At 41.5% G+C, this 24159-nt stretch overlaps 1 protein-coding gene across 1 annotated transcript in view; it reads left to right on the top strand.

Moving 5' to 3' along the window:
* The window catches only part of lhx6a (LIM homeobox 6a), a 51995-nt gene extending 28779 nt beyond the window's left edge, over nt 1-23216 (top strand). The window contains exons 6-9 of the mRNA XM_041193743.1: nt 10300-10400; nt 11173-11268; nt 17027-17201; nt 19327-23216. Coding sequence (XP_041049677.1) covers nt 10300-10400; nt 11173-11268; nt 17027-17201; nt 19327-19406 — 452 coding nt within the window. The 3' untranslated portion in view covers nt 19407-23216. The remainder of the gene's footprint in view (nt 1-10299; nt 10401-11172; nt 11269-17026; nt 17202-19326) is intronic.
* The last annotated feature ends 943 nt before the right edge of the window (nt 23217-24159 follow it).

The raw sequence follows: 24159 nt of genomic DNA, 5'->3' as shown, positions 1-24159 counted from the left end.
GATGTCATGGCAATAGAGACACATTGGCCAGTGTCTAAACCCACAGGCATATTCATCATGTAACCTGATCCCATCCAGACTTCTCTTCATTTGATCTCCTAAAGGCACCATTTTAAGCCAAGGATAGAAACCTAGTTGCACTCCTTGAAACTAATACATTTAGTGAAGATAATGCCTTTGTGCATAATTACAATTGGGGGAAAATGGCTAGATGGACTGCAATGGTCTATTCCATGCTTATAGTCTATGTTCCCCACTTAACTTTAGTTGTTGTCAATGAATTCCCACATTGAAAAACAGATTAAACTGTCTCAGGTTAAATCTAATGCAACTCTATGGTAATAGCAGTCAAATGTAATGAAAACATTCTATCTTTACAATGACTTTTTAATATACGTCCTTGAAATGAACAAAAGAAATCCCAGAGCCATAGTGGTTAGTGCTGCTGCCTCATAGTACCAGGGATTCTGACCTCGGGTATCTGTCTAGAGTTTGCACGTTCTCCCTGTGTCTGTATGGGTTTCCTTCCAGTGCTCCAGTTTCGTCCCACTGTCCAAGTCTGTGTCCTGTGATGGACTGACATCCTGTCCTGGGTGCTAGGCATCCCACCTAGTACCCATTGTCTATTGGGATAGGCTCCAACTCCCCGCGGCCCTGAATTGGATGAAGCAGTTCTGGAAAAGTGAGTGAAATCCCAGAGCAATTACAAAATGACAGGAGCCTCTTCTAAGAACAGCTGTGACATTTTCATGTGTCCTTGCCCCTCTTCCTGACACACAAGCTTCTTACTGAATATTTGCTTCAGCCATAGCCTACTACTTTCCCCCTCAGACATTGGGAATTGGCATCTTTCCTCCAAGAATGAAAGAATTTGGATATGAATAGTGCTTTTCACAACCACGGAATATCCCAAAGTGTTTTACACCCAGTGAAGTACATTTGAAGTTGTAATGTCAGCGTTCTCCTAAAGGAAATGTACTGTTGGAGATGACCTGTGAAAGCTTTTTTAGAAGTTTGAGGATTTACTGAGTCCAAACTTTGACCTCCACTTGCACACCCAGTCCTTGCTCCTCATTCTCTCCAATGTGGTTCACACATCAAATGGGAACTCCCAATAAAGGACCTGGTCAGCTCCAACTGAGGAATTAGAAGTTCTTAAGAGCTGCATTGTAAATTGTTTGTGTACCTGCCTGACCTATCTTATTTAAGCAAAAAATTTGACAACAATTTAAATGTACAGCCAGCTCCTCATTGAATAAGCCCCCATTATTAATAAATGTTCAGCAGGACATTGTGATGTTGGTTATTTGCTCAACTGATGTTGTAATTAGTTTTATGTAATCTGAAAATTCAGTAAATCTGAAGTGATAAAATGCAGCAATAAAATAATGTTTTATAACTTAAATTAAGAGACTTATAAATATGGTTTACACATTACTTTCAAGTTAATTTCTGGTGTGTTAATACCCAATAGTTATTGCACACAGAGAGCAATAGGTGGTAATAATACCCTTTAATGTTTTGTTGCTTGATTAGAGTACAAGTCTCCCTGTTTGTTTGGAAGGATTTGTGTTTGTATTTCTGAATGTGTAGGCTTCAGGAAAATTTCTTTCATTTGGCCACATTGCTTGTAAATTTAGAGGTCATTCGTTGTTGATGGAGAGTGATGCAGTTATTTTTTCCAGAGCTGTTCAGTCCATTTTATTATCTTAACTTTTGACAACTGCCTGTGCTTCTTCACTTTGAAATGTGTGTTCTATCATAGACTTGCTGCCAAAAAACAAAATGCTTGTCGATGGATGATATCCAGCAGTTTAATGTCAAATATGGAACTCTGAAAGAAGTAGTGGGGTTTCGACTAGTTAAGGTACAGATGGGAGTGCTGAGGGCAGCAATGGTGTTGAGCATTACAAATGTTCTACAGCAGTTCTCTGAGGGTTAAGTACAGTCTGATAGTTGCACTACATATTTTTTCTGTATTTTGGTAAACTTTTCTTTTCCATGTCTATTTTTACTAACATTTTCTTTTGCATGGCTGAATAGCTGATACATTTAAACCAAGCTACTGAGAAGTCATACAGTTAGATTTTGTTTGCCCTATTATGGAGTGCACAATCTCTATCTGTAAGTGTACATCCTACTTGTGTAAGCCCATAAGTGCAAGTTGGCACTTAAGGCTTAAGTACACCCACGTGGGCAGTAAGTATTGTCGGAGTATAAATAATTAAAATTCATTGTCCCAGGGGGCTTTCAATGCCTAGTTGTTGAGTACATTCAAGACTGAGTTCAATGGAATGTTGAGCACTAAGGAAATCAAGGGATATGTTGATAGGACAGGAAATAAAGTTGATCAGTGACAATCTTGTTGAATGGTGCATCAGGCTCAAGGAACTGTGTGGTCTACTCCTGCTCCTATTTCTTATGATAGGGTTTTATTTCTCTGGCTTTCAGTAAACTTTCTTCACATTCTTTTGGTTAGTGGATCTGAGCAGAAGGCCATCATCGTATTATGTATCTGTAAACCTTCCAGTTGCATGATATCTAGGCAAAAGTTTATGAAAATCAATGAAGACGATGTGATTCAATTTACTAATTTAACCTTAATCTCTTAATCTTACAGTAGTCTGTGATCTTGCATAAAGCAAGATTTTTCATAAAAACATGAATGAGCCTGTTCCTTTTTGACTACCTGATGGGTCTCCAGAACATTTAATATCCCACAAAACAATCCAGAAAAAATCTTAAAAGTGATTGATTTCAGTAAAATTACTCAGTAGCTTTTGGGTTTAAGACTTTTCCCCTTATGGACAAAATAACACAACTAAATTCCAATAAATTTGTATGCCCTATTCATCAGTAACAGAATGGTAACTCTAAGGAATGATGGGAGTTCCAGTATGTGTCCTCCAAAAGCATTCTTGTTTAGCGCAGCTTTTAAAAATTCTGGATAAGACCTTCTCTATCTGCTACCTTCCTATTGTAAGGTGCTTATCCTGAACAGCAATTTTTAGTGACAACTAAATGTTAGAGTTCAATTGAATCTTGACACACCCAATGCATTAGGCAAAAGTAATACAGAGAAACAAATGATATTACCTGCGTTTGCTCTGGATAGAGTGAATTCTTACCTCCTTCTATAATCACAAATGAAAGCTTGAAGTCTTTAATGCTCCCAAGTCTTTCCTTTGATTTTAAGCATTGAGCAACAGTATGTTGAATGAGCCAATGGTTGAGTAGCTTGGAGACAGCAATTTCCCAAGTTCTTCATCAGAAAATCAGATATTGTTATGGAATCATAGAATGGTTACAGCTCAGAAGGAGGCCATTTGGCCTCTTGTGTCTATGCTGGCTTTCTGATGGAGCAATTCACCTAGTGCCACTCCCCTGCCTTCTCCCATAGCCCTGCACATTCTTCCTTTTCAGATAATAATCCAATTCTCTCTTGAATGCCTCAATCGAACTTGCCCCCACCACACACTCAGGCAGTGCATTTCCAGGTCCTAACCACTTGCTGTGTGAAAAAAAGTTTTTCCTCATGTCGCCATTGCTTCTTCAGCAATTACTCTAAATCTGTGCCCTCTGCTTCTTGGTCATTCCACCAATGGGAACAGTTTCTCCCTTTCTACTCTGTCCAGACTCATCAGGATTTTGAATACCTCTATGAAATCTCCTCTTAATCGTCTCTTCTGCAAGGAAAGCAATCCTAGCTTCTTCAATCTATCTACATAACTGAAGTTCCTCATCCCTGGAAGCATTTTAGTGAATCTTTTCTGCACCTTCTCAAACAACTTAACCTCTTTCCTAAAGTGTGGTGCCCAGACTCCAGTTGTGGTCGAAGCAGTCTTTTATACAAGTATAACATAACATCCTTGTTTTTGTACTCTTGCCCCTATTGGTAAAGCCTAGGATTCTGCATGCATTATTAACCACACTCTCAGCTTATCCTGCCATCTTCAATGATTTACATACCTATACACCCAGGTCCCTCTGCTCCTGCCCTCCCTTCAGAATTGTATTTTTTATTTTATATTGCCTGTCCATGTTCTTCCTACCAAAATGAATCACTTCACACTTCTCTGCATTAAATTTCATCTGCCACTTGTCTGCCCATTGCACCAGCCTGTCTCTGTCCTTTTGAAATTCTACACAGTCCTCCTTACAGTCCAAAATACTTCCATGTTTCTTATCATCTACGATTTTGAAATTGCGCCCTGTATACCAAGGTCTAGATCGTTAATATATATCTGAAAGAATAGGGATCCTAACACCAACCCCTGGGTAGCTCCACTATAAACCTTGCTCCAGCCTGAGAAACAACCATTAATCACTATTCCGTGTTTCCTGTCACCCAGCCAATTTCATATCCACGTTGCTACTACTGTCCCTTTTATTCCATGAGCCCTAACTTGAACAGAAGTCTGCCTTTTGGAAGTCCATGTACACCACATCAACAGCATTGTCCTCATCAACCCTCTCTGTTACCTCATCAAAACACTCAAGCAAGTTTGCCCTCAACAAAACCATGCTGGCTTTCCTTAATTAACCCACATTTGCTCAAGTGACTATTAATTTTGTACCGAATTATTGTTTCTAGAAGCTTCCCCACCACTAAGGTTAAACTGACTGTCCTGTAGTTGTTGCGGGCTTATCTTTAAAAATAATAAGGATAAGATTTGTTCCATGTTCAAAAAATGAAATATCACTCAATGAGTCAGCCAACCAAATAGAGTGTTATGGCATAGGCCTGCTCACTGCTCTAGGCCTGCTCACTGCTCTAGGCCTGCTCACTGCCCTACGCCTGCTCACTGCCCTACGCCTGCTCACTGCCCTATGCCTGCTCACTGCCCTAGGCCTGCTCACTGCTCTAGGCCTGCTCACTGCTCTAGGCCTGCTCACTGCTCTAGGCCTGCTCACTGCCCTAGGCCTGCTCACTGCCCTAGGCCTGCTCACTGCCCTAGGCTTGCTCACTGCTCTAGGCCTGCTCACTGCTCTAGGCCTGCTCACTGCCCTAGGCCTGCTCACTGCTCTAGGCCTGCTCACTGCCCTAGGCCTGCTCACTGCCCTAGGCCTGCTCACTGCCCTAGGGCCTGCTCACTGCCCTAGGCCTGCTCACTGCCCTAGGCTTGCTCACTGCTCTAGGCCTGCTCACTGCTCTAGGCCTGCTCACTGCTCTAGGCCTGCTCACTGCCCTACGCCTGCTCTCTGCTCTAGGCTTGCTCACTGCTCTAGGCCTGCTCTCTGCTCTAGGCCTGCTCACTGCTCTAGGCCTGCTCACTGCCCTAGGCCTGCTCACTGCCCTAGGCCTGCTCACTGCCCTAGGCTTGCTCTCTGCCCTAGGCTTGCTCACTGCCATGTACCAGTTGTGCTATTAATTAGTAACGGTTATGCACAGGGCAACAGGTCTCAAAACATTTGAACAGGAGTAGGCCATTCGACCCCTCAAACCCACTCCACCATTTAAGTAGATCCACGGTTGATCTGTATCTTAACTCAATTTTCCAGCCTTCTGTAAATTGTAATACTCTTATCTAACAAAAATCTATCAAGCTCAGTTTTTAAATATTCAGTTAATCTGCAGCTTTTTGGGGTGTCCCACATTTCCAAGTGTTCCAAGTTAACAAGTGTTTTCTAATATTACTCTTGAATGGTTTGGGTCCAATGTTAAAGTTAACCTCTGTTGTTTTGGACTCCCCATCAATGAAAATAGTTTTTCTCTTTCTACCCTTTTATGTCCTTTGATCATCGTAACTATCTCAATTAGGTCAAGGGAATAGAAACCTAATCTATGTTACCTGTCCTCATAACTTAACACCTTTAGTCTCAGTATCATTTTGATGATTTGAGACTGCACTCCTTACGTGATAGCACAGGCAATGAACCAGATTTCATGAGGCTATTCATTCAGACACATACACTAAAGAGAACATTTCAGTTAGGATAAGTCAGAAATGGTAAAGTTCAGGCTGGTTGATTTACTGAGTTGTTTTGAATTGGCTATTAACTGAAAGTTAAAAACATGTCATTATAATCCCTCAGGGAGGCTGCATGATTATGAGCAGAGTTGGACAAAAGGAAAGTCTGAAAGTCAACTACAGGCAAATTGAAATGCTGAATGCTGCAGACATTACTAAGATCTGTTCTTTGCTGAACACTTAATGAGTAGACCCAGGAATATAAGAATTGGTGCGGGCCATTCAACCCTTGAGTCTGTTTGCCATTCTCGGATCATGGCTGATCTTTTCTAAACTCCATTTATCCGGTTCTACTCTTCTTTGATTACTGAGCTGAAACCTATGTCCTGTAAAATTCAATCCGGCATCCAGCCTTATGAGGCAGAAAGCTCCAGGTTTCCATTACTCTTTGTGTGAACAACTCACCAAAGCTCTTTTGACAGTACCTCCCAAACCTCCAACCTCTACCAATTTATCACCGTTTCCTCACTGTCGCTGGGTCAAAATCCTGGAACTCCCTCCCTAACAGCACTGTGGGTGTACCCACACCACATGGACTGCAGCGGCTCAAGAAGGCAGCTCACCCACCACCTTCTCAAGGGCAATTAGGGCAATAAACGTTGGCCTAGCCGGTGAAGCCCACACCCTGTGAATGAGTAAAATAACACATGGATATTAGTACAGTAAACTAAATGAAATTAACCCATGGATTGCATTCTCGAAAAGGACTTGCCGCAGTGTTCCAAACTATTGTAAGCAGCAATGCTGTTGTGACATTAAACACATGGAGATACATTTAACACGTGGTGGCACGGAGATAGACTAGTATATACTAAAACCGTACATCTGTGTCATTATTGCTTAAATATAGTCTTCCAGAGTTTGGTCCCTTGTGCTGTGCAGGACTTTAGGGTGAATCTCGTGTTTGTCCTGTTCTCATTGTCTTCCGGCAATGCGAGCAGAGCATCTAATCCACATAGGCTTCCAGGTGAGGGGTCCAAACTGGTAGTAAAATACTGCAGATGCTGGAGATCTGAAATAAAAAAAAAACTGAAAGTGCTGGAAAAACTGCGCAGGTCTGGCAGCGGGGAGACACAGTGTTAACGTTTGGAGTGCAGTACGAGTCACCTTGGAAGAAACGTTAACCTTGTTTCTGTCCCTACAGATGCTGCCAGACCTGCTGAGTTTTTTTTTCCCCAGCACTTTCTGTTTTTATTTAAGGGGTCCAATCTGTTCGGTCCGCCAATGTTTCAGAGGGAGTCGGTGCTTCACCAGTTGGGACTGGGTACAGATTCTCCCACCCAGCAGCACATCTCCCCCCGATCCAGGTACATCACTGCATCATCCCGTGTGTCGATTTCCAGTGTAGCCGCAACCCCAACAGACAGCCCAGTTACGGTGGCGACGGGAAAACCGCTGTATCTGCACCAAATGTGCTTAACGCGTTTAATATCAAGCAACCCGACCTTTTTGAAAACTGTTACGTAAAAAGTGTGTGGTACCCAAAGACGCTCCTGTGTTTTTTTTTTCTTTAACCAGTTGCGATGGGGCAGGGAGCTAAACTCCACAGCCACCGAGAAAGAGCAGGCACTAAGAATTAGAAATGTTCTGATCCGAGTTCCCTCTGATGAGTCCCAGCTGACTCGAGAGCTCTGTTGTGTGAGAATTTAGTTCAAGGCTCAGTTAGGCTCACTTTCCAAATCCAGGATTTGACGCCGATCTGACTGGCCAGATAGCGACAAAAGCAGTCGGATGCTGACAGTCATATGGCCCTACTCTTTATATATTCCAGGGGGTGGGGGTGGAATGGGAGAATAAGGCAAAGCTGCTTCACGTTGCCAGAAGCGGGTTTGGCCCATGGAGAGGGAGGGAGGGAGGGTGGGTGGGGATGGGGGGGGGAAGGAAGGATTAAAAGCGGCACATGAATTATTACAAAACAGGCTGACCACAGTTACACCTGCGTGTTCCATTGCATTGCATATCGAAGAGGGGAACTGTGTGACTGTCGGGTTTATTTTTTTCACAAACCAACCTTCAAGCTGAACAGACCGATCAGTGATTGGCAAGAAGGGTCCAGTGCCCCAGGCAAAAAGTTGCGGCGGGGGCACGTGTTGCTGAGATTTTGGTAGCGCAGTAACTTGAATCGGGAGGTTGACCATTGGGCTTAAGGTTAAGTGACCTGCGTTTATTCAGGATGGGCTGGTATCTCTGGAGTTATTGGCTCCGCTACTGCAGGTAGGGAGAGTGGGTTACACTCAGATCGAGCGAGGTAGATCCGGCTCGGTGTGAATCGAGCTCGCAGCTTTGCTCCAATCTCTCCGACTGTAAATTGATGTAACGAGTCTTGGCGAATTATGGATCACTTTCAGGCGCTGGTGCTCCTCTGCGCGGCCGCGCACACACCGCCCTTCACCTGTGAACCTGGGTGGTGGAGGATAAAGCTGACAATTGCGGGGGCGAAGGGAGGGATTTCTCTTACCGCGGCGAGCAAAGACACCCTAAACACTTTGCTGAAGGCATAACGAGACCCCAACTCGGGGGTGGGGGGAGCTGGAGCCGTTCGTTCTCCACCCGCCTGAACATTTTTCACATTTTACCCTGTTTTGCATTACGTGTGAGAACTTCCTCAAATTTCCCCGCTTTTAGAAAAGATGTTATTGCACAATAAATATTTTAAAATTATTATTTGGAGTGGACACAAAATTTAATCAGATTATAATAGAAACGAGTTACTTGATACTGAAGATTAAGGAATGGGACCTTGGAAAATGATTAACTTGCATCTCGTTCATTGACTTTGGGGACATTGGTTTCTAAAGACCAACCCCAGCCTGTATTTTCATACTGGTTCTCATTTACGCAGCACATCGCAAACCCATTTCAAAACGCCCAGTCTCCTCTTCCCGAACGGAAGCTAGCAAGTCAAATGGAAATTCTCAGTCTCATGGAACTCACTTCGCCCTTCGGGGAGTCAGGGATGTCGGCTTTAATAAATGGCGAGTTCACTTGCGATCTTTAGATGTCGCTGTATTGTGTTCATTTCATACCTATAGTTAGTTGCCTTTCCACTTCTCAGGTCGGTGAGATAGCCATTTATTAGCTGACCAATTACACCCGCATGAACCGTTTCTTTCAATATACCATTAGCAAATACATGTTCAGGACTTGTAAACAAACTTGACATTTTTCTACAAACTTTTCTACAACAGCCTCTTATTGAAATAATCAATGCGTTTTATCAGCGAATGCGTTTATCCCAATTTCGCTTATGTGTTTACATCAAAATAATGTTCCCCCTTTCAAAAGTGCAGAACAACCCCGATTCGCGAGCTTTTGAAGTGCATTAATTTTCCAACATTCCAACTCTTCCAAAGTACTTCACTAGCGGTTACGCGCTTTGAGGCGTCTGACGGTCGTAAATCACGCCAGATAAATGCAAGTCTTTTTTTTTCTGGTATCTTAAAAGTTGGTTATTTACCGTTTAAAGATGATATGAGGTGACAGAGTCTGAAGTAAGAGCTTGTATTTGCGATGATGGCACAACCGTGTGGTTTTGCTGTTCCGAGTGTAGTAGATGAGCTGTTGATTTTGACGTGATGCTGTTCAGAGCGCAATACACCCATGCTGATAATCACGATTGTATATAAAATACCACGAATGTGGTTTACTCGTTATATTTCCGGTAGTTTATTCTCTTTTAGTGACTTTTCCCCTTGTTCTTTGTAATTACACTTCCCACTTTCCAATCTTTGTCTTCCCACCTCGGTTACTCCATTTATCGTTTCCAAGATGAAGCTACACATTCCAGGAAATTCTCATGTCTGGCTATGGGGTAGGCCTTTCTGTTAAACCATGCTGCCTTGTTCTTCCTGTGCGTGAGGTCCTTTCGCTGCATACTGGATATGGAGGTGTGGAAATCCCTGTTTAGATTTAGCCTGTATTAAAACTCAAAGCGAAAAAAAAATGTTCACTGGAGACACTGGGCATTTGAGAAGGCTCAGGCTGTGGTGAATGGGGAGCTATGATGGAGGAAGCAATGTTATCCAATCCTGGACCCTAGACATTACATCCTCTCTGCTGCTAGTGAGTTTTTTTTTAGCTGTTTTAAGTGAGCAATACACTCCACCATTCCTTTTACCGGATGCACAGTATAAATACAATACATTTCAAACCCAAGACAAACTAATTCCTAATTAAAAAATAAAGTAGCTTGAAACATGTTTATAACTAAGACTGATATAACCATCCCTATAATATTCAAGTTTGAAATTGTGTGCATCCTGTTTTACTGCCTGTTGCAAGATGGCCTATCACACTCAGTATTTATGAATTTTTTTTTTAAATTCAGGTAACGGGCTGACATTGGAGGGAGCTGTACCTTCAGACCAAGACAGTCATCCTAAGCCAGCAAAGAGAGCACGGACATCATTCACTGCAGAGCAATTACAGGTAGCATTGCTACAGGAAAATCCATTTAAGATCAGATGCTTTCCATTTATGTTGCTGCTTTTATTTCTGAACCATACTTGATGAGTACCACTGCCGCCAGTCTGTGTGAAGCATCTAATAACTAACCAGTGCAATTAAAAATGATATTTCAAAGTCACTGACTGAATATTGTAGTACTTATCCATTTAGACCACACCCCATCCATTATCCTTACTTCTACATTATATAACCTCACACTTTGTGATGTTAAACTGTATCTGCTGTCATTCTGCCAGCTTTAATTAATTTCCTATATAAGATATTAAATTCAAGCCTTTGTGCTACAGCGGACTCCCAGAGTGCTTGGTGCTGCTGCTGGATGCAATATATATAAAGACAAATTCCTGGCTAGCAAACTATCATTAGAGTGAGAGACTAGTGAAAATATATTTATAAACACAGTGTTTATTCACGGAAGGGTCCAAATTTACTAAAGGGACAGCCAACCTTAAATGACCTAAATGAGAAAAAGTCAAAAATTTGCAAGTTGACCAAAGTTGCCCTTCTCAGGTCGTTTCAGATTTTGTGTTAAATTGAATTCTTATCCATTATGGTGACAGCTAGTGCCACAATGTAGATCCCATGCCAGTTGCTTCATTTTTAATACCTTGTCAATGACCATCCTTTCCTTTTTAATAGATAAGAATTGATGTTAAGTGGGAGACACTGTCTTATGATCCTTGTACTGAGCTCTGCCTTTGCTGACAGTACTTCTCTCACTATCTGTGTACAGGTGATGCAGGCACAGTTTGCACAAGACAATAACCCTGACGCACAAACACTTCAGAAGCTTGCGGACATGACTGGGTTGAGCAGACGTGTTATCCAGGTATGAATAGATTCACGTAATGAAGAATTTATTATTGCATGGGAGCTGAGCAGCTGCAGATATGACATACCACTGAATAGCTCACAGCATTATATCAAACAGTGAATATTATAAGTATTTTTTGCACAGGTCACTAAGAACAGCAACCCCGATTATGATTATTGATGATCATTTTATATTTTGTGGACCTCTGGACCAGCAGGGCTCAAGACACAGCCAGTTCCCAGCATTTGTTCCCCTTCTATTATTTTGGCTGTCAGGGTTGGTTTTCAGTGCAGCAGATCCTGAAGGCTTAAGTTAATGCCCTGACCCATGGAGCATTTGGTGCAGGAGGGACTTTTAAGTCCAAGCTTGAGAATGGCCTTCCCACCCCACAGCCAATTGAGGCCTTTAAGTGGGCAATTAATGTTCAATTAATGTTTTGCAACTTCACTCCTGAAAGACCTTGCTCTAACTTTTAGGCTATACCCCCATCGCCATACTCACCATCCCTCTCCACCCCACCCCAAGACTCCCCAGGGGAAATAGCTTCTTGAAATAGCTTCTCTCTATTTATTCTCTCTGTTGCATTTAATATCTTGAAACCCTTGATCAAATTACCCCTTAACCTCGTAAATTCCAGGGAACACGATACTAACTTGTGTAGTCTCTCCTCACAATTTAACTATTGGAGCTCAAATATTATCATAGTAAATCCATGCTGCACTTCTTCCAGAGATATAGCGCCCTGTCTGCTCACAGTGTTCTAGATTTGATCCAGTATAGCCTTAACATAACTTCTTACGCCTTGTATTCTAGTTCTCTAGATATAGAGCTCAGCATTCCATTGGCCATTTTCATTATTTTCTGTGCCTGTTCATGATATTTTAATGATATATGTACATGGACCCCCAAGACACTTTAGACCTTAACTGTTCTTAGCTTTTCACTAATTTAGAAAGTACTCTGTCCTATCATTTTTAGGTCCAAAGTGGATGGCCTCACACTTGCTTATATTGAATCCATTTACCACAGTTTTTCCTATTCTCTTAACCTATTAATATCTCTTTACAGTTTTAGATTCCATCTACACTGCTTACAATGCCACCCACCTTCATGTCATTGGCAAACTTGAATATGTGGCTGTTTAGCCCATCAATTAAGGCATTAATACATTTGTGAATAATTGCGGCCCCAACACAGATCCTTGTGGGACACCATGAGCCACATTCTGCCAATTACAGGACTAGAATGCCTATCCATTATCCTCACTCTCTCATAAATAAAAACAAAAAAACTGCGGATGCTGGAAATCCAAAACAAAAACAGAATTACCTGGAAAAACTCAGCAGGTCTGGCAGCATCCTCACTCTCTCTCCTGCCGGTCATGCAATTTCCTAACCAGATCTGTAATTTGACTTCAATTCCATGAGCTTCAACTTTAGCTAACCATCTCTCACATGGGACTTTATCAAATACCTTCTGGAAGTCCATATAAATATCATCCATAGACATTCCTTGACACTACTTTCATCACCTCTTCAAGAAATTCATTCCGGTTTGTCAGACGTGACCCAACCTTTACAAATTCATGCTGACTCTCTTTGATCAGCCTGAACATTTCCAAGGTGTTCAGTCATCCTACTCTGAATTGTAAACCCTAGCAATTTCCTGACAACGGATATTATGTTAACTGATCCGAGAATTCACTGATTTCCCCCTCCCACCTTTCTTAAATAGCAGAGTGATTATAGGAGGGGGTGAGAGTTAGGATGGTGCCATTGTTTCACTATTCAGTTAAACCCAAATCCTTCTGCTCATAAATTTAGGTCAGTAACTTCCAGGATGTTGTACTGGCTAACAATTCTTTAATGCAATCATGAGATACACAACGTAAGTCAGCTAACATCAACTCTGACATCAAAAGTGATTTAAAACAAAAGTAAAATTTTAAATTTGCCATTTCACACTAATCTGTATTATAATTTATGCTGTTCTTTAAAGCACAATCATTATTGTTTTACTTAAGACCACATTAATAACTATTGCATGAAAGGTGAGATTTTATAAATGGCTTGGCCCCATATGCAGTGTATGAATTGTTATTCATGCTTACAAAATGCAACAAATATTTTAAGTATGGGCATAATATTGGAATGATCCCACTCAATCTGCAAGTATTGGCATGGATGTGAACTGAGTACCTGACTTGGCAGTAGTGCTACATACATCTTAAGATGTAGATCATTATAACTCAAATGTGCTCATGTTATTCGGTTCACTGTTGCTCAGTGTGTTGTTTTGTATCACTTGTTTCCTGTCATGTGTGATCTATGTATACCTGACATGTTAACACTTACTATTGCCCCACTTTAATGTATTCAATCTTTGTAGGGATTTTTAAAAAAGCATTTTTTAACTGTTATTAGTTTTTTCAATTTATGTGGAATGTAAATGTAAGTAAAAACATGTTTCATTGGAGTGTAATGTAAAGTGATCAGGGTTGGAAAATTCCACTTGTCAGCTAGCCTGAGTTCAGTTATCTTCCATTCCTAGATGAACTAAGAATTGGGGCAGACTCCAGTGCAGTGAGTTCATCCTTCCAATTCTCTGTTGTCTGGTTCTGAGTTTGGCCATGTTTGATCCATCTGGCCCATGGCAGCTTTTCCAGGATCTAGATCTTCCTTTATTCCCAAAGCATATTTTGTTCCTCTTAGGATCTGATTTTTCCAGTCCAGTTCATATTGTTGGTGAGCTGAAAGTTGACTTACGTCACAATTCAGAAAGATCTTCCAAAGTGACAAATATTGAAAATGAAAATTTCAGCTCAGAGGGAATTACACATCTCCAGATTCCAAGAGTAATTTTCATCACCTTAATATTATTGGCTTTCATGGTGAAAGTGATGGAACACAGGCAAGCAATGGCAGCCAAGATGCAGGGAGGAGTTAGAATGTAAGACGCTTGTTGATATCATTGTATCTGTTTTCCATATGTCTGACAATAATTGCCATCTCTCTGGTGTAGGAATAATTTTTATTGTTTAACATTGAAGTGTTGGTATGTTGGGGAATTTAAAACCAAAATTCTTATCCTAAATGTTATTTTCTGGTTTCCAAATCTGACATCCAACTATGGATTCGAAGTGATATTTTTTAGATTCACAAATCTGAATTTTGGACTCATTCTTTGGTGGTGCGATCAATTTTTATTAGTATCAGGGTTTTTTTTTAAATCAAGCTGTGGATGAACTTACCCTGAACGCTCAGATGCTGTCTAAAGCCTACCCTGGTTGGAGCTTATAGTGATGCAGGGGATAAAAGGGAATATATCTAAACTAGAGTAGCTTGAACACAGAAGTGGCTGTGAGGTTCAAACCTGGCTCCCCAGAACTCAGTGAGCACATCCGGTAAGAAAGATGCACTTTGGAGATCAAAGTTACCCTGTTGAATCCTATGTCTGTATTAAGTTAGCTGAGATCCGCTGGGGTAGGGGTGCTCCAGTTGGCATCAGCGCCCATGGGTTCTTCTCCACTTCTCTGCAGCAACACAACGCCGTGACCTCCACCAGTGGTAGGGCAAGGAGGCTGGTCCTGAATTCATCCCAGCCGCAATGGGGATTGAACCCTGTGCTGATGGCACCATTCTGGTCCACACTGGCTGTTCAGCCAACACCCAGCCCCCCACCCCCCCACCCCAAGGAGAAAGTCGCTGTGGAAACATGCACACTTTTATATTCATGTTGTAGTCTGGAGCTATGAAGAGTGGGGGTAGAGGCTCCAGTTTCCTTTTCACCACATGCCTGACCAGGAATCTCTCCCTCTCTTACCATCTGCAATTAACATATGTTGGAAGGATTTACAGGTTGATACTCAATCTGCTTGGCCATATTATGACTGCATTTTCCTTGGGTGGGATTGGACCCAGAACTTCTGAGGCAGGGACACTACCCATTGTGCCACAAGACCACCTATCCATGGGTTGGGGAGAGGTAGATCAGCCCCTGCTCCAGTTTGTTTTCCAGTGACTTTGTCTGGAAAGTGTATTAATATGGATAACCACCCTCAAGCTGACCAGCTCCCACTGACTGAGACTTTTACACAGACTTCTAAAAGATTGCTGAGCTTTGAATGTGAAAATTCGGGTTCAAAGATACTGTCGAGGCATGGTGACCACTATAACATTCCCACTGGGCTGAAGAGGGCCAAGATTTGTCAGGAAAATGAAGAGGCCCAAATAGATTTTAAAAATGTTCTTTAGTGGGGCCAGGAGGAACAGGATGGTTTATCCAGGCCCAGCAAAGGGCACCTGTGTGACAAACTTCTCCATCTCCTTTCTGTCCCGCAAAACCCACCCAGAGACCCCTTCCCCTCACCATGGACACACAAACTTCCTGAGGCCAGCAGCTACTTCCTGTCAACTTCCAGCTGACCAGGAACTGGACTGCTGCCATGTCAACAAGGCCTGGGAGTTAAAATAGCCCAGGCCTGATATTTGCAGCAGTGGTTGTCAGCCTTCCATCTCATGATGATAGTATGCACCATGGTGGTAAGCGTAAAACAAAAACAGAATTACCTGGAAAAACTCAGCAGGTCTGGCAGCATCGGCGGAGAAGAAAAGAGTTGACGTTTCGAGTCCTCATGACCCTTCGACAGAACTGTCGAAGGGTCATGAGGACTCGAAACGTCAACTCTTTTCTTCTCCGCCGATGCTGCCAGACCTGCTGAGTTTTTCCAGGTAATTCTGTTTTTGTTTTGGATTTCCAGCATCCGCAGTTTTTTTGTTTTTATTATGGTGGTAAGCGTGTCTGTTAAGCATCGCCAGATGTGGCTCAAGAGAAGCACCACCCTGGCACAGCAGTCTGTGCCGCATTAGCTGCGGAGGAAGACAGTGGTGCTGAGAAGGTGCAGGCTTTGTTGACCTCTGTTTTCTCTGGGCCCTCTTCTCAGCCAGCTGGGTTTCCTGCTTCTGCTCACCCCTTCCAGCGCTCCTCCAAACAGTCAGCCTCCAGAGGTCACCCCGTCAGTGACTGTCTCCCAAATGTCAGTGTCAATATCCACCGTCTTCATATCTCACTTGCAGGTGTCCTTGCAGCACAGCTGTGCATGCCCAGGAGGTAATGATCCAGTAGGCACTTCACCGTACAGAATGTCTCTGGGTATGTGGCAGTCATCCATCTGATGAATGTGGCCAAGTTAGTGCAGACACTGTTGGCTTAGCAATGAGTGGAATTCGCACAATCTGGGTCCTCTGACTTGGTGACCTTGTCCTGCCAAGAGATGTCAGCGTATTTGCAGCAGCAGCTTGATTTCTAACTCTCCTCAGCATACACCTATATCTGGAGTTAAAAACTGGGATCACAAAAAGGATGCATGCACTGAACTGCAGGGGTCAGCCTGGATACTCTCATCTTACTATCTGTCCATCTGAGGATCAGGATTGTACTTCACATCGATTTACATTACAATTCCCCTCTGTTCTAGTTGGCAGTCATGGAATGATAGAATCACACAGAACAGGCGGAAGTCTTCAGTCCATTGAGTCTGCACTGATCCTCCTCATTATGAATACATCCTTATTAATTGTTTTGAACATGAATAAAGTTGTACTTATATCTGCACTTGAAAACTAGTTATATTTAATGGAGAATTTTTAGATTTTTTTTTAATATATTTGTGAGAACTTTATAGTTGTGTGTAGAAAAGATCCCTGATCATTGGGCGCAACTGAAACTTTTATCGTGGGGCATCATGATGGATTGTGTCTGTTGCTGTTTGTAGGTCTGGTTTCAAAACTGCAGAGCACGGCACAAAAAGCATACTCCACAACATGCAGTAGGTCAGCCAGGTCCCCCTCGGTCACGCCTTCCTCCATCCCTACCAGAGGACATTCATTACCAAGCTTTCAGTCACCATGAGCGGACCAGGATGGTGGCTCTTCATGGTTATGTGGAAAGTAAGTAGACGTGTGTTGCATAATATTCTACAGAATACAATATTCTAAAGACCTCCTTATTCACTTATGTGCAATCCCTTAAACTTTTTGTGCTTTGCAAACAAGTACAGTATTTATCACATGAAACAATTAAGTGGACCGGTATTCTACTAAATTGAGCACCTTAAGCACTGTGTTCAGTTTTTGTTAACATAGACCCTGATGCCAGTGCAGGAAGGAGTCACAAACCTGATACCTGACATTGGAGAGTATAGCTATGAGGAAAGGTGCAAAACTGTGACTCTTCATTCTTGAACGGCAATGATTGAGAGGGAGCCTTTTAGTGCATATAGGATATTAATTGGCATTGAACGTTAAACCTGGAGCACTACTTCACAATAGGTTAAAGCTGATGAAAATTATGTCAGGAAGAAGTTATTCACATAGTGATCATCATTTGAAATAGAAATCATGGTTGGAGAATGAATATGAGGGAATTCAATTCGAATGACCTACTCCTCCTCCTATTTTCTGTGTTTCTATTCAGGAAGGTCCAGTTGGATGGTGTGATGAGGGAGAACTCTTGGTGCATTTTTCCAAGATGTGTGAACTCAGATGGGCCCACTGGCATTCATCATGAGTAGTAGTGATGTGAATTGCCACAAAACATTATCTGTGCAATTTGATTGAATCTTATTAATTTATGCACCAACTACCTATAATGATGTCACTGAAGTTAACTTTATGATGTCACACCAGTATGTGCTAAACAAAAGGTGATTTTCGCAGGCTATTTTGAACCAGTTTGTACCCAGTTGATGCTGTTAATTGGAAGCACTCCTACTCATAATTATTAATTGGCTCTGGTTTACAACTGATAGAATAAATTCCGTAGACTGTCTGGCAATTGAAGCAGATTACCCCAGACTTGTAATCGTGACCTTTAGAATCTCATTTGCACAGATCTGGGAAGAAATTGTCCTGGATCCTTCCTTATCTGGAGACAATTTGAACCAAGAGACCAATGTGTGATTAATGCCTCTCGCCTTGAAAAATTGGCTTTTTTGTCTCTTAGAATACAAGCACATTGAGTTTCATTACCTCTGTTAAGTAACAGAGGAGTTTCACATACAAGCTTTGACCCAGATTTTCAGCTTATTGTCCAGCAGATTCAGGGTGAAGGAGGATGGGAATCATGGTGATTATCTACTTTACCAGATATTTGCCTTCACTTTTGTAAGATTTTTCCTGAGTGATGGTAGGCATTGAATACTTCCTCCCACATCTTGATAGACATATGCAAATATTAGGTAACTTTAGATGCTATTGGGCATATGGCTCTCATGGATGACTTTCTACACTAACTGAATTTTCTTGCCCCCCCTCCAAATCCTTTTACTTACTTTTTTTCCCCCAAATTTTTCAGTCTGGAATATACTCAACAACTGAGCATCCACAGTCCTCTGGGATAGAGAATTTCAAAGATTCACAGCCCTCTAAATGAAGAAAAAATTCTCCTCATCTCAGATTTAACTGGATGGCCCCTCATCCTGAGATTATAATCCCTAGTTCTAAACTCCAGCTAGGAGAAATGGCCTCTCAACTTCTACTCTGTCAAGTCCTCTAAGAATTTTATAAATTTCAGTGTAATCACTTCTCATTCTTTTTAACTCCAGAGAATATAGGCCCATTCTACTCAATCTCTCCTCACAGAACAGCCCCTCTCATCCCTGGAACCAATTTAGTCAATCTTGTGTCCTCATTAAGAAAGGTAGATCCTTCCTTAGGCAAGGTGATCAAACTGCACACAGTGTTCCGGATGTGGACTCACCAAATCCCTGGATAATTACAGCAAGACCCCCTTGCTCATGTCATCCAACCCCCTTGCAAGAAAGACTAACATACCGTTTTTCTTCCTAATTACTTTCTATACCTACATGTTAACTTTGTGATTCATGTACAAGGACATCCTCTGAATACCAACATGAATTTGTGTCTCATCTTTTAAAACCATTAACTGCGAATATCTTTTTGGTACCAAGAGCCATGCAATTCTTCCGACAATGTTAATGTGCCCATGTACTTATGAAACAAATTACTGTTATATTCAAATTTATTGGTATATTAGCTCTCCTTCTATTTTTAGGTCATCCATTTTCAGTGTTGACAACACAGCCCATTCCACACCAAGCTTTGGCTCTGCCACAATTGCCAATCAGCCGTTGATCCCTCTGCCAGAAAAGGTCTTTGAAGAACAGATGCCATTTATGGATCGTGTGACAAGCAAAACTTAAATTCATAAACCCCGCTTGTGGACGTTCTCAGTAATGTATTAAGATGCTAGGACCTGTCTACATGCTGTTCACATGGCTTGGTTTTCAAATTGTACTGAATCCAGTTCATTATATAAGGAAACAAGAACAGAAAATGCTGGAAATACTCAGCAGGCAGCAGCTTTGGAGAGAACAGACGAGTTAACTGTTCAGGTGTGCACCCTTTGCCAAACCTGATTTCCAGCATCTGCAGTATTTTCCTCTTAATTCATTACCTAAAGAACATGCTCACTTAATCCAAAGGCTGGACCTTTTTGGTCCTTGTCAGGATAAGGACCGATCTCAGTGATAAAACAATGTTTTTCCCATTTTGTTTCTAGTAACAGTATTAAGGTTTTTCTGTACCAGAGTTTGGTAAAGCAGCTGCTGCATCAAATCACCTCTAGCATTGTATCAGTAATAATTGGCCTGAGGTGAGAAGACTCTGAACTTTGTTTAGCTTCTTTGACTTAGTCTTTTTTTTTATTGACAATGCAGCATGAAGGAGTGTTATGCATTGTGACTCATGCCTCCCAGTACTGCAACAACTGGTCACCTTTAAAAATTCTGGTCTAGTATCACACACGTAGACTCAATGTGGATGGTTTACTTGTAGTGCATTTGTTGAATTGGTACTTTTTGGTTCCTACAATCTCATGGCACAATGATAGCTTCCTTCAGCCCAGCAACAGAGTCATGGACTCTACTCCACATTGGAAAATACATAACTCCATCACTCTTGTCATGGGCCTTTTTTTCAAAACCACTTGCTAATGAAAACATTCCCACCTATTTTCTGTTATTCCACCACTTGCACATCAGACAGTTCACACGAACACTGAATTTACTCACTGCCCTAAGAATGCATCATCTCACAGCAACAGTCATGGTTCACATTGAATACCCTACACAATAACGCAATTTTGTTGACTTCATTTTTCAAGCATAATTTAACTAAACTGTTAAACTGTATGACGGTGTTTTAAACAAGATATATATATATATATATATATAATGGGACTTGCTGGTTCACAGAAATATAAACCAGCAGAGAAATCAGGCCCTCAACACTCATTCTTCCTTTGGGCTCATGAATTAGACACTAATGGCTCTAAGTGGTTTATGGTGGTTTAATTTTAGTAAACTACAAACTTCAGCATATTACCCATTAGATTCTAGTTACAACCAATAATGTTCAGTTCAGCTCAATTGAAATAGTTATTTAAAATTTGAAATAAGGAACTCATCAAAACTAATCTTCCTCACCTATCCTACTGCATTTGAACATGGCTGAATGATTGGGTCGCAGATCAGCCATGCTAAAGCCACTGGCTGTAACTTGTTGTATAATATTTTGTTTATGTGGCATGAATTAATGATGTCTCACCAGAAAAGGAAGCCTAAATTAACTGTTTCCATTTGTTCAAGTAACAATGAAAGGAATAAGATGTAGAAGGTCCCATGTGAGAAGTGTGAAGCTTTAGGGTGAGTCAGACTGGGTTGTCTGTCGTGTATATAGAGTTGTTGCCTTTGTGGCACCGTGCGAGCAATAGGAACACTTGTTGGGGCTGTCCTCCTGGTTTAGTTAGTAAATGCACCACCCTTTGATGCTAGGATAAACAGACCAAAGGCTTCTAGGTTTGATTCCTAATCTGCACTGTTTGGTGCTCTTAGCCAGAGTAGCGATAGGACCGCAGCAATTTTCTTCAGCTGGCCTGAGCTAGGGAGGGTGCAAATCTGCAAAGGATCCTGCTCCAGATTGCTACCTTGTGGGCCGTGCTGGGCAAGTGTGCACATGTGGAAAGGAAACTCACAATGCCAGCTTGCCTGCACTGGGCATTCTTCCCAGAGTCACACAACAAAAATGGTCACTCAGGTGAGCTTCTGTCACTTATGGGGACCATATCCCTTTAAGAGTTGAGGCTTTTGAGTGGAAAAAAGAAATAGGAATATAAATTGGTAGAAAACTGAAGCACTTATAGAGTTAATATGATTTTTCTCGATTGGGGGAAACAAATTAATATTGTTTGCCAACTCTCCATGAGGCACGTGGACCTATGTTAGCATGAAAAGTACATGAGAAATGGCCAGAGGCCACAACAGAATATCTGCTGCAAATTTTAGTTAAAGTAAACAATTCTTACCCAGGTTATCAATATTCTGCCGTTCCATTCAGCTGAGAAATCAATCCTATTTGTTTTTAAATGCAGCTCGCTGTGCTAACATAGTCACTAGTATAGCCATAACTTGCCAGATCTTGGGACCTGCAGGCTGGTGATATTAAACAAGAGTGACAGAAATAAACTAATGAATTAAAAGATGAGATTTACATTTTTAAAAAACGCTAAAAGCTTATTTTATACCTCACCAAAAAGGGGGAGTCATTCTGTTTTTTTTTAATTCATTCATAGGATGTGGGCGTCACTGGCTAGGCCAGCATTTATTACCCATCCCTAGTTGCCCTTGAGAAGGTGGTGGTGAGCTGTCTTCTTGAACCGCTGCAGTCTCTGTAGTGTAGGTACACCCACACTAAGGTACGTACGTACACAAATTGGGTTTCATTGGCTTCGGTGTAACTGCTGCAGTGTAGAAAAGCAGAGTCTCACCCTAGCAAGGTTTCGAGGTGTGGCCTATCGTCTTTCCTTTCAATGGATTGCTCGCGCTGAAATCGGCAGCTTGAATGCCTAAGGAGAACATCGTAACCTCAAATTACACCATTTACTCTTTTTACAAACCTTTACAGCAGGCCAGAAGGTTGAAATGGGAGACAGCTGTCTGTTTAAGTTTCAAGGATCATATATTGTTATATTTGCCAAGTTTTCAGATTACGGACTTGTGTCACCGTCAACAAAAATCAAACTGCCTCATTCCTGGACTTTAAAATAGGCTAGAGTTTTGCTGGCATACTAGCATAACATCTATCTATTGTTTATTTGACCAGTAACAGAGCCATTGTGAGCATATATACAGTAGAAGAGGAGATGCTTTACTGTTCTTCACTGGGATAACAGTTGTGTGGCTGGCTGGGAAAAAGGCTCACATATCCATTTTTAGCCCCAAAGGTTCTGTTTTATCTAATGTACTTGGATTTGTAGGTCATCCTGTGTTTTAACTGGTAGCAGTGACTAAGAGGATGCAGAGTTGCTGTCATGTCTGGCTGACTGAAGTGGTGAGGAAATAATAAGAGCTATGGAATTAGCTAAATACTTCATCAGCATTTTACACATTTTACCATAAAGGAAATGAAGTTGTGTAGATTTCATTGTTTATAGCACAATGGATTTAGAAGCAATTCTAGCAAGCAATGCATTAGCAATTGCACAGAATTAACCACAGAACATTGGCTGAATCATCATACCTCATACAGACAGGTTTTACTGTTCATTCTGTATCTAATGAAAATGTAAAGGTTTACAAGAACCATCCAGGCCAGAGCAAAGAAGCACAATGACCACATTATTTTGTTTTGGTGAAAAAAGAAATTGTTTACTTCTTTCCAAGCATACTGTCTTTGTATGTACGACTTTGTAACCTGTAAAAGGAGGTTTCACTCTAGTTCACGGATTATGCTGAAACATAAACTCATGTCTTGTCATATGTGTTCTTGTACATAGATGTTTAAAGCGTTTTTAATCCAAATGTAAATTGTTTGTTTTAGCATGTGATGATTCAACATGTCTTGGCTTACAACAATTACCATTACAAAAATGGATGCTACTTTTAAAATGTCAAGACACTGTTAATCAAGTATTTATTGTAAAATATAAACTTCCGTAAGCACTTTTAAAATTTTCAGTTTTTGTAACATTTAGACTTTTACTGTGCATTGTTAATGTATTATGTGTGATTAAATGCAATAAAAGTGCTGCCACTTTGATGAATTCAAGCCTCTACTAATCTCATTTTATCTTTCTTCCCAAAAGTCCATTTGCATCACACACCTTTTTAATTTGAGAAGATAGACCTCCATCAATTTCACTGAATAAATGGAGATGTAGAAGGATGGTCCGGGCACAGGCCAACTGTTTCTCTGCTTTTCCCTTCACCCTTGTAGAAAAGTGTTTAACCTGTGCTCAGAACCTCCCCGCTACTCATGAGGTGGGGAAAACTCACCATGTGGAGAAACATGATAAACCCTCATATTAGTAATGACAGCTAGACACTAAATTGGATTCCCTTTGGTCATGCCACGACCACTGTCATCTAGAAGGACAAGGGCAGCAGATAGATGGGAACACCACCACCTGGAAGTTCCTCTCCAAGCCACTCACCATCCTGACTTGGAAATATATCACCGTTCCTTCACTGTCGCTGTGTCAAAATCCTGGAACTCCCTCCCTAACGGCATTGTGGGTGTACCTACACCACATGGACTGTAATGGTTCAAGAAGGCAGCTCACCACCACCTTCTTGAGGGTAATTAGGGATGGGCAATAAATGCTGGGCCCAGCCAGTGAGGCCCACATCCTGTAAATGAATTTTCTAAAAATCAGTTCAGTTGAGTAATTGTGAATTATTTCACCCTGCCCCTCACCCTGTTAACTCCAAACACCAAGAGAAACAAATGGTTAATGCTGATGATGTCAGCAAGGCAACTACCTTGTAGATCTCCTCGAGGCTGATGCTACTGAGTAACTGTGCTGATAAAGGTACAGGCACAATAGCAC

This window comes from Carcharodon carcharias, chromosome 8 (genome assembly GCF_017639515.1).
Source record: "Carcharodon carcharias isolate sCarCar2 chromosome 8, sCarCar2.pri, whole genome shotgun sequence".
Taxonomy (NCBI): domain Eukaryota; kingdom Metazoa; phylum Chordata; class Chondrichthyes; order Lamniformes; family Lamnidae; genus Carcharodon; species Carcharodon carcharias.
Note: the sequence above shows the minus strand (reverse complement) of the source record. Positions and strands in the feature narration are given on the sequence as shown.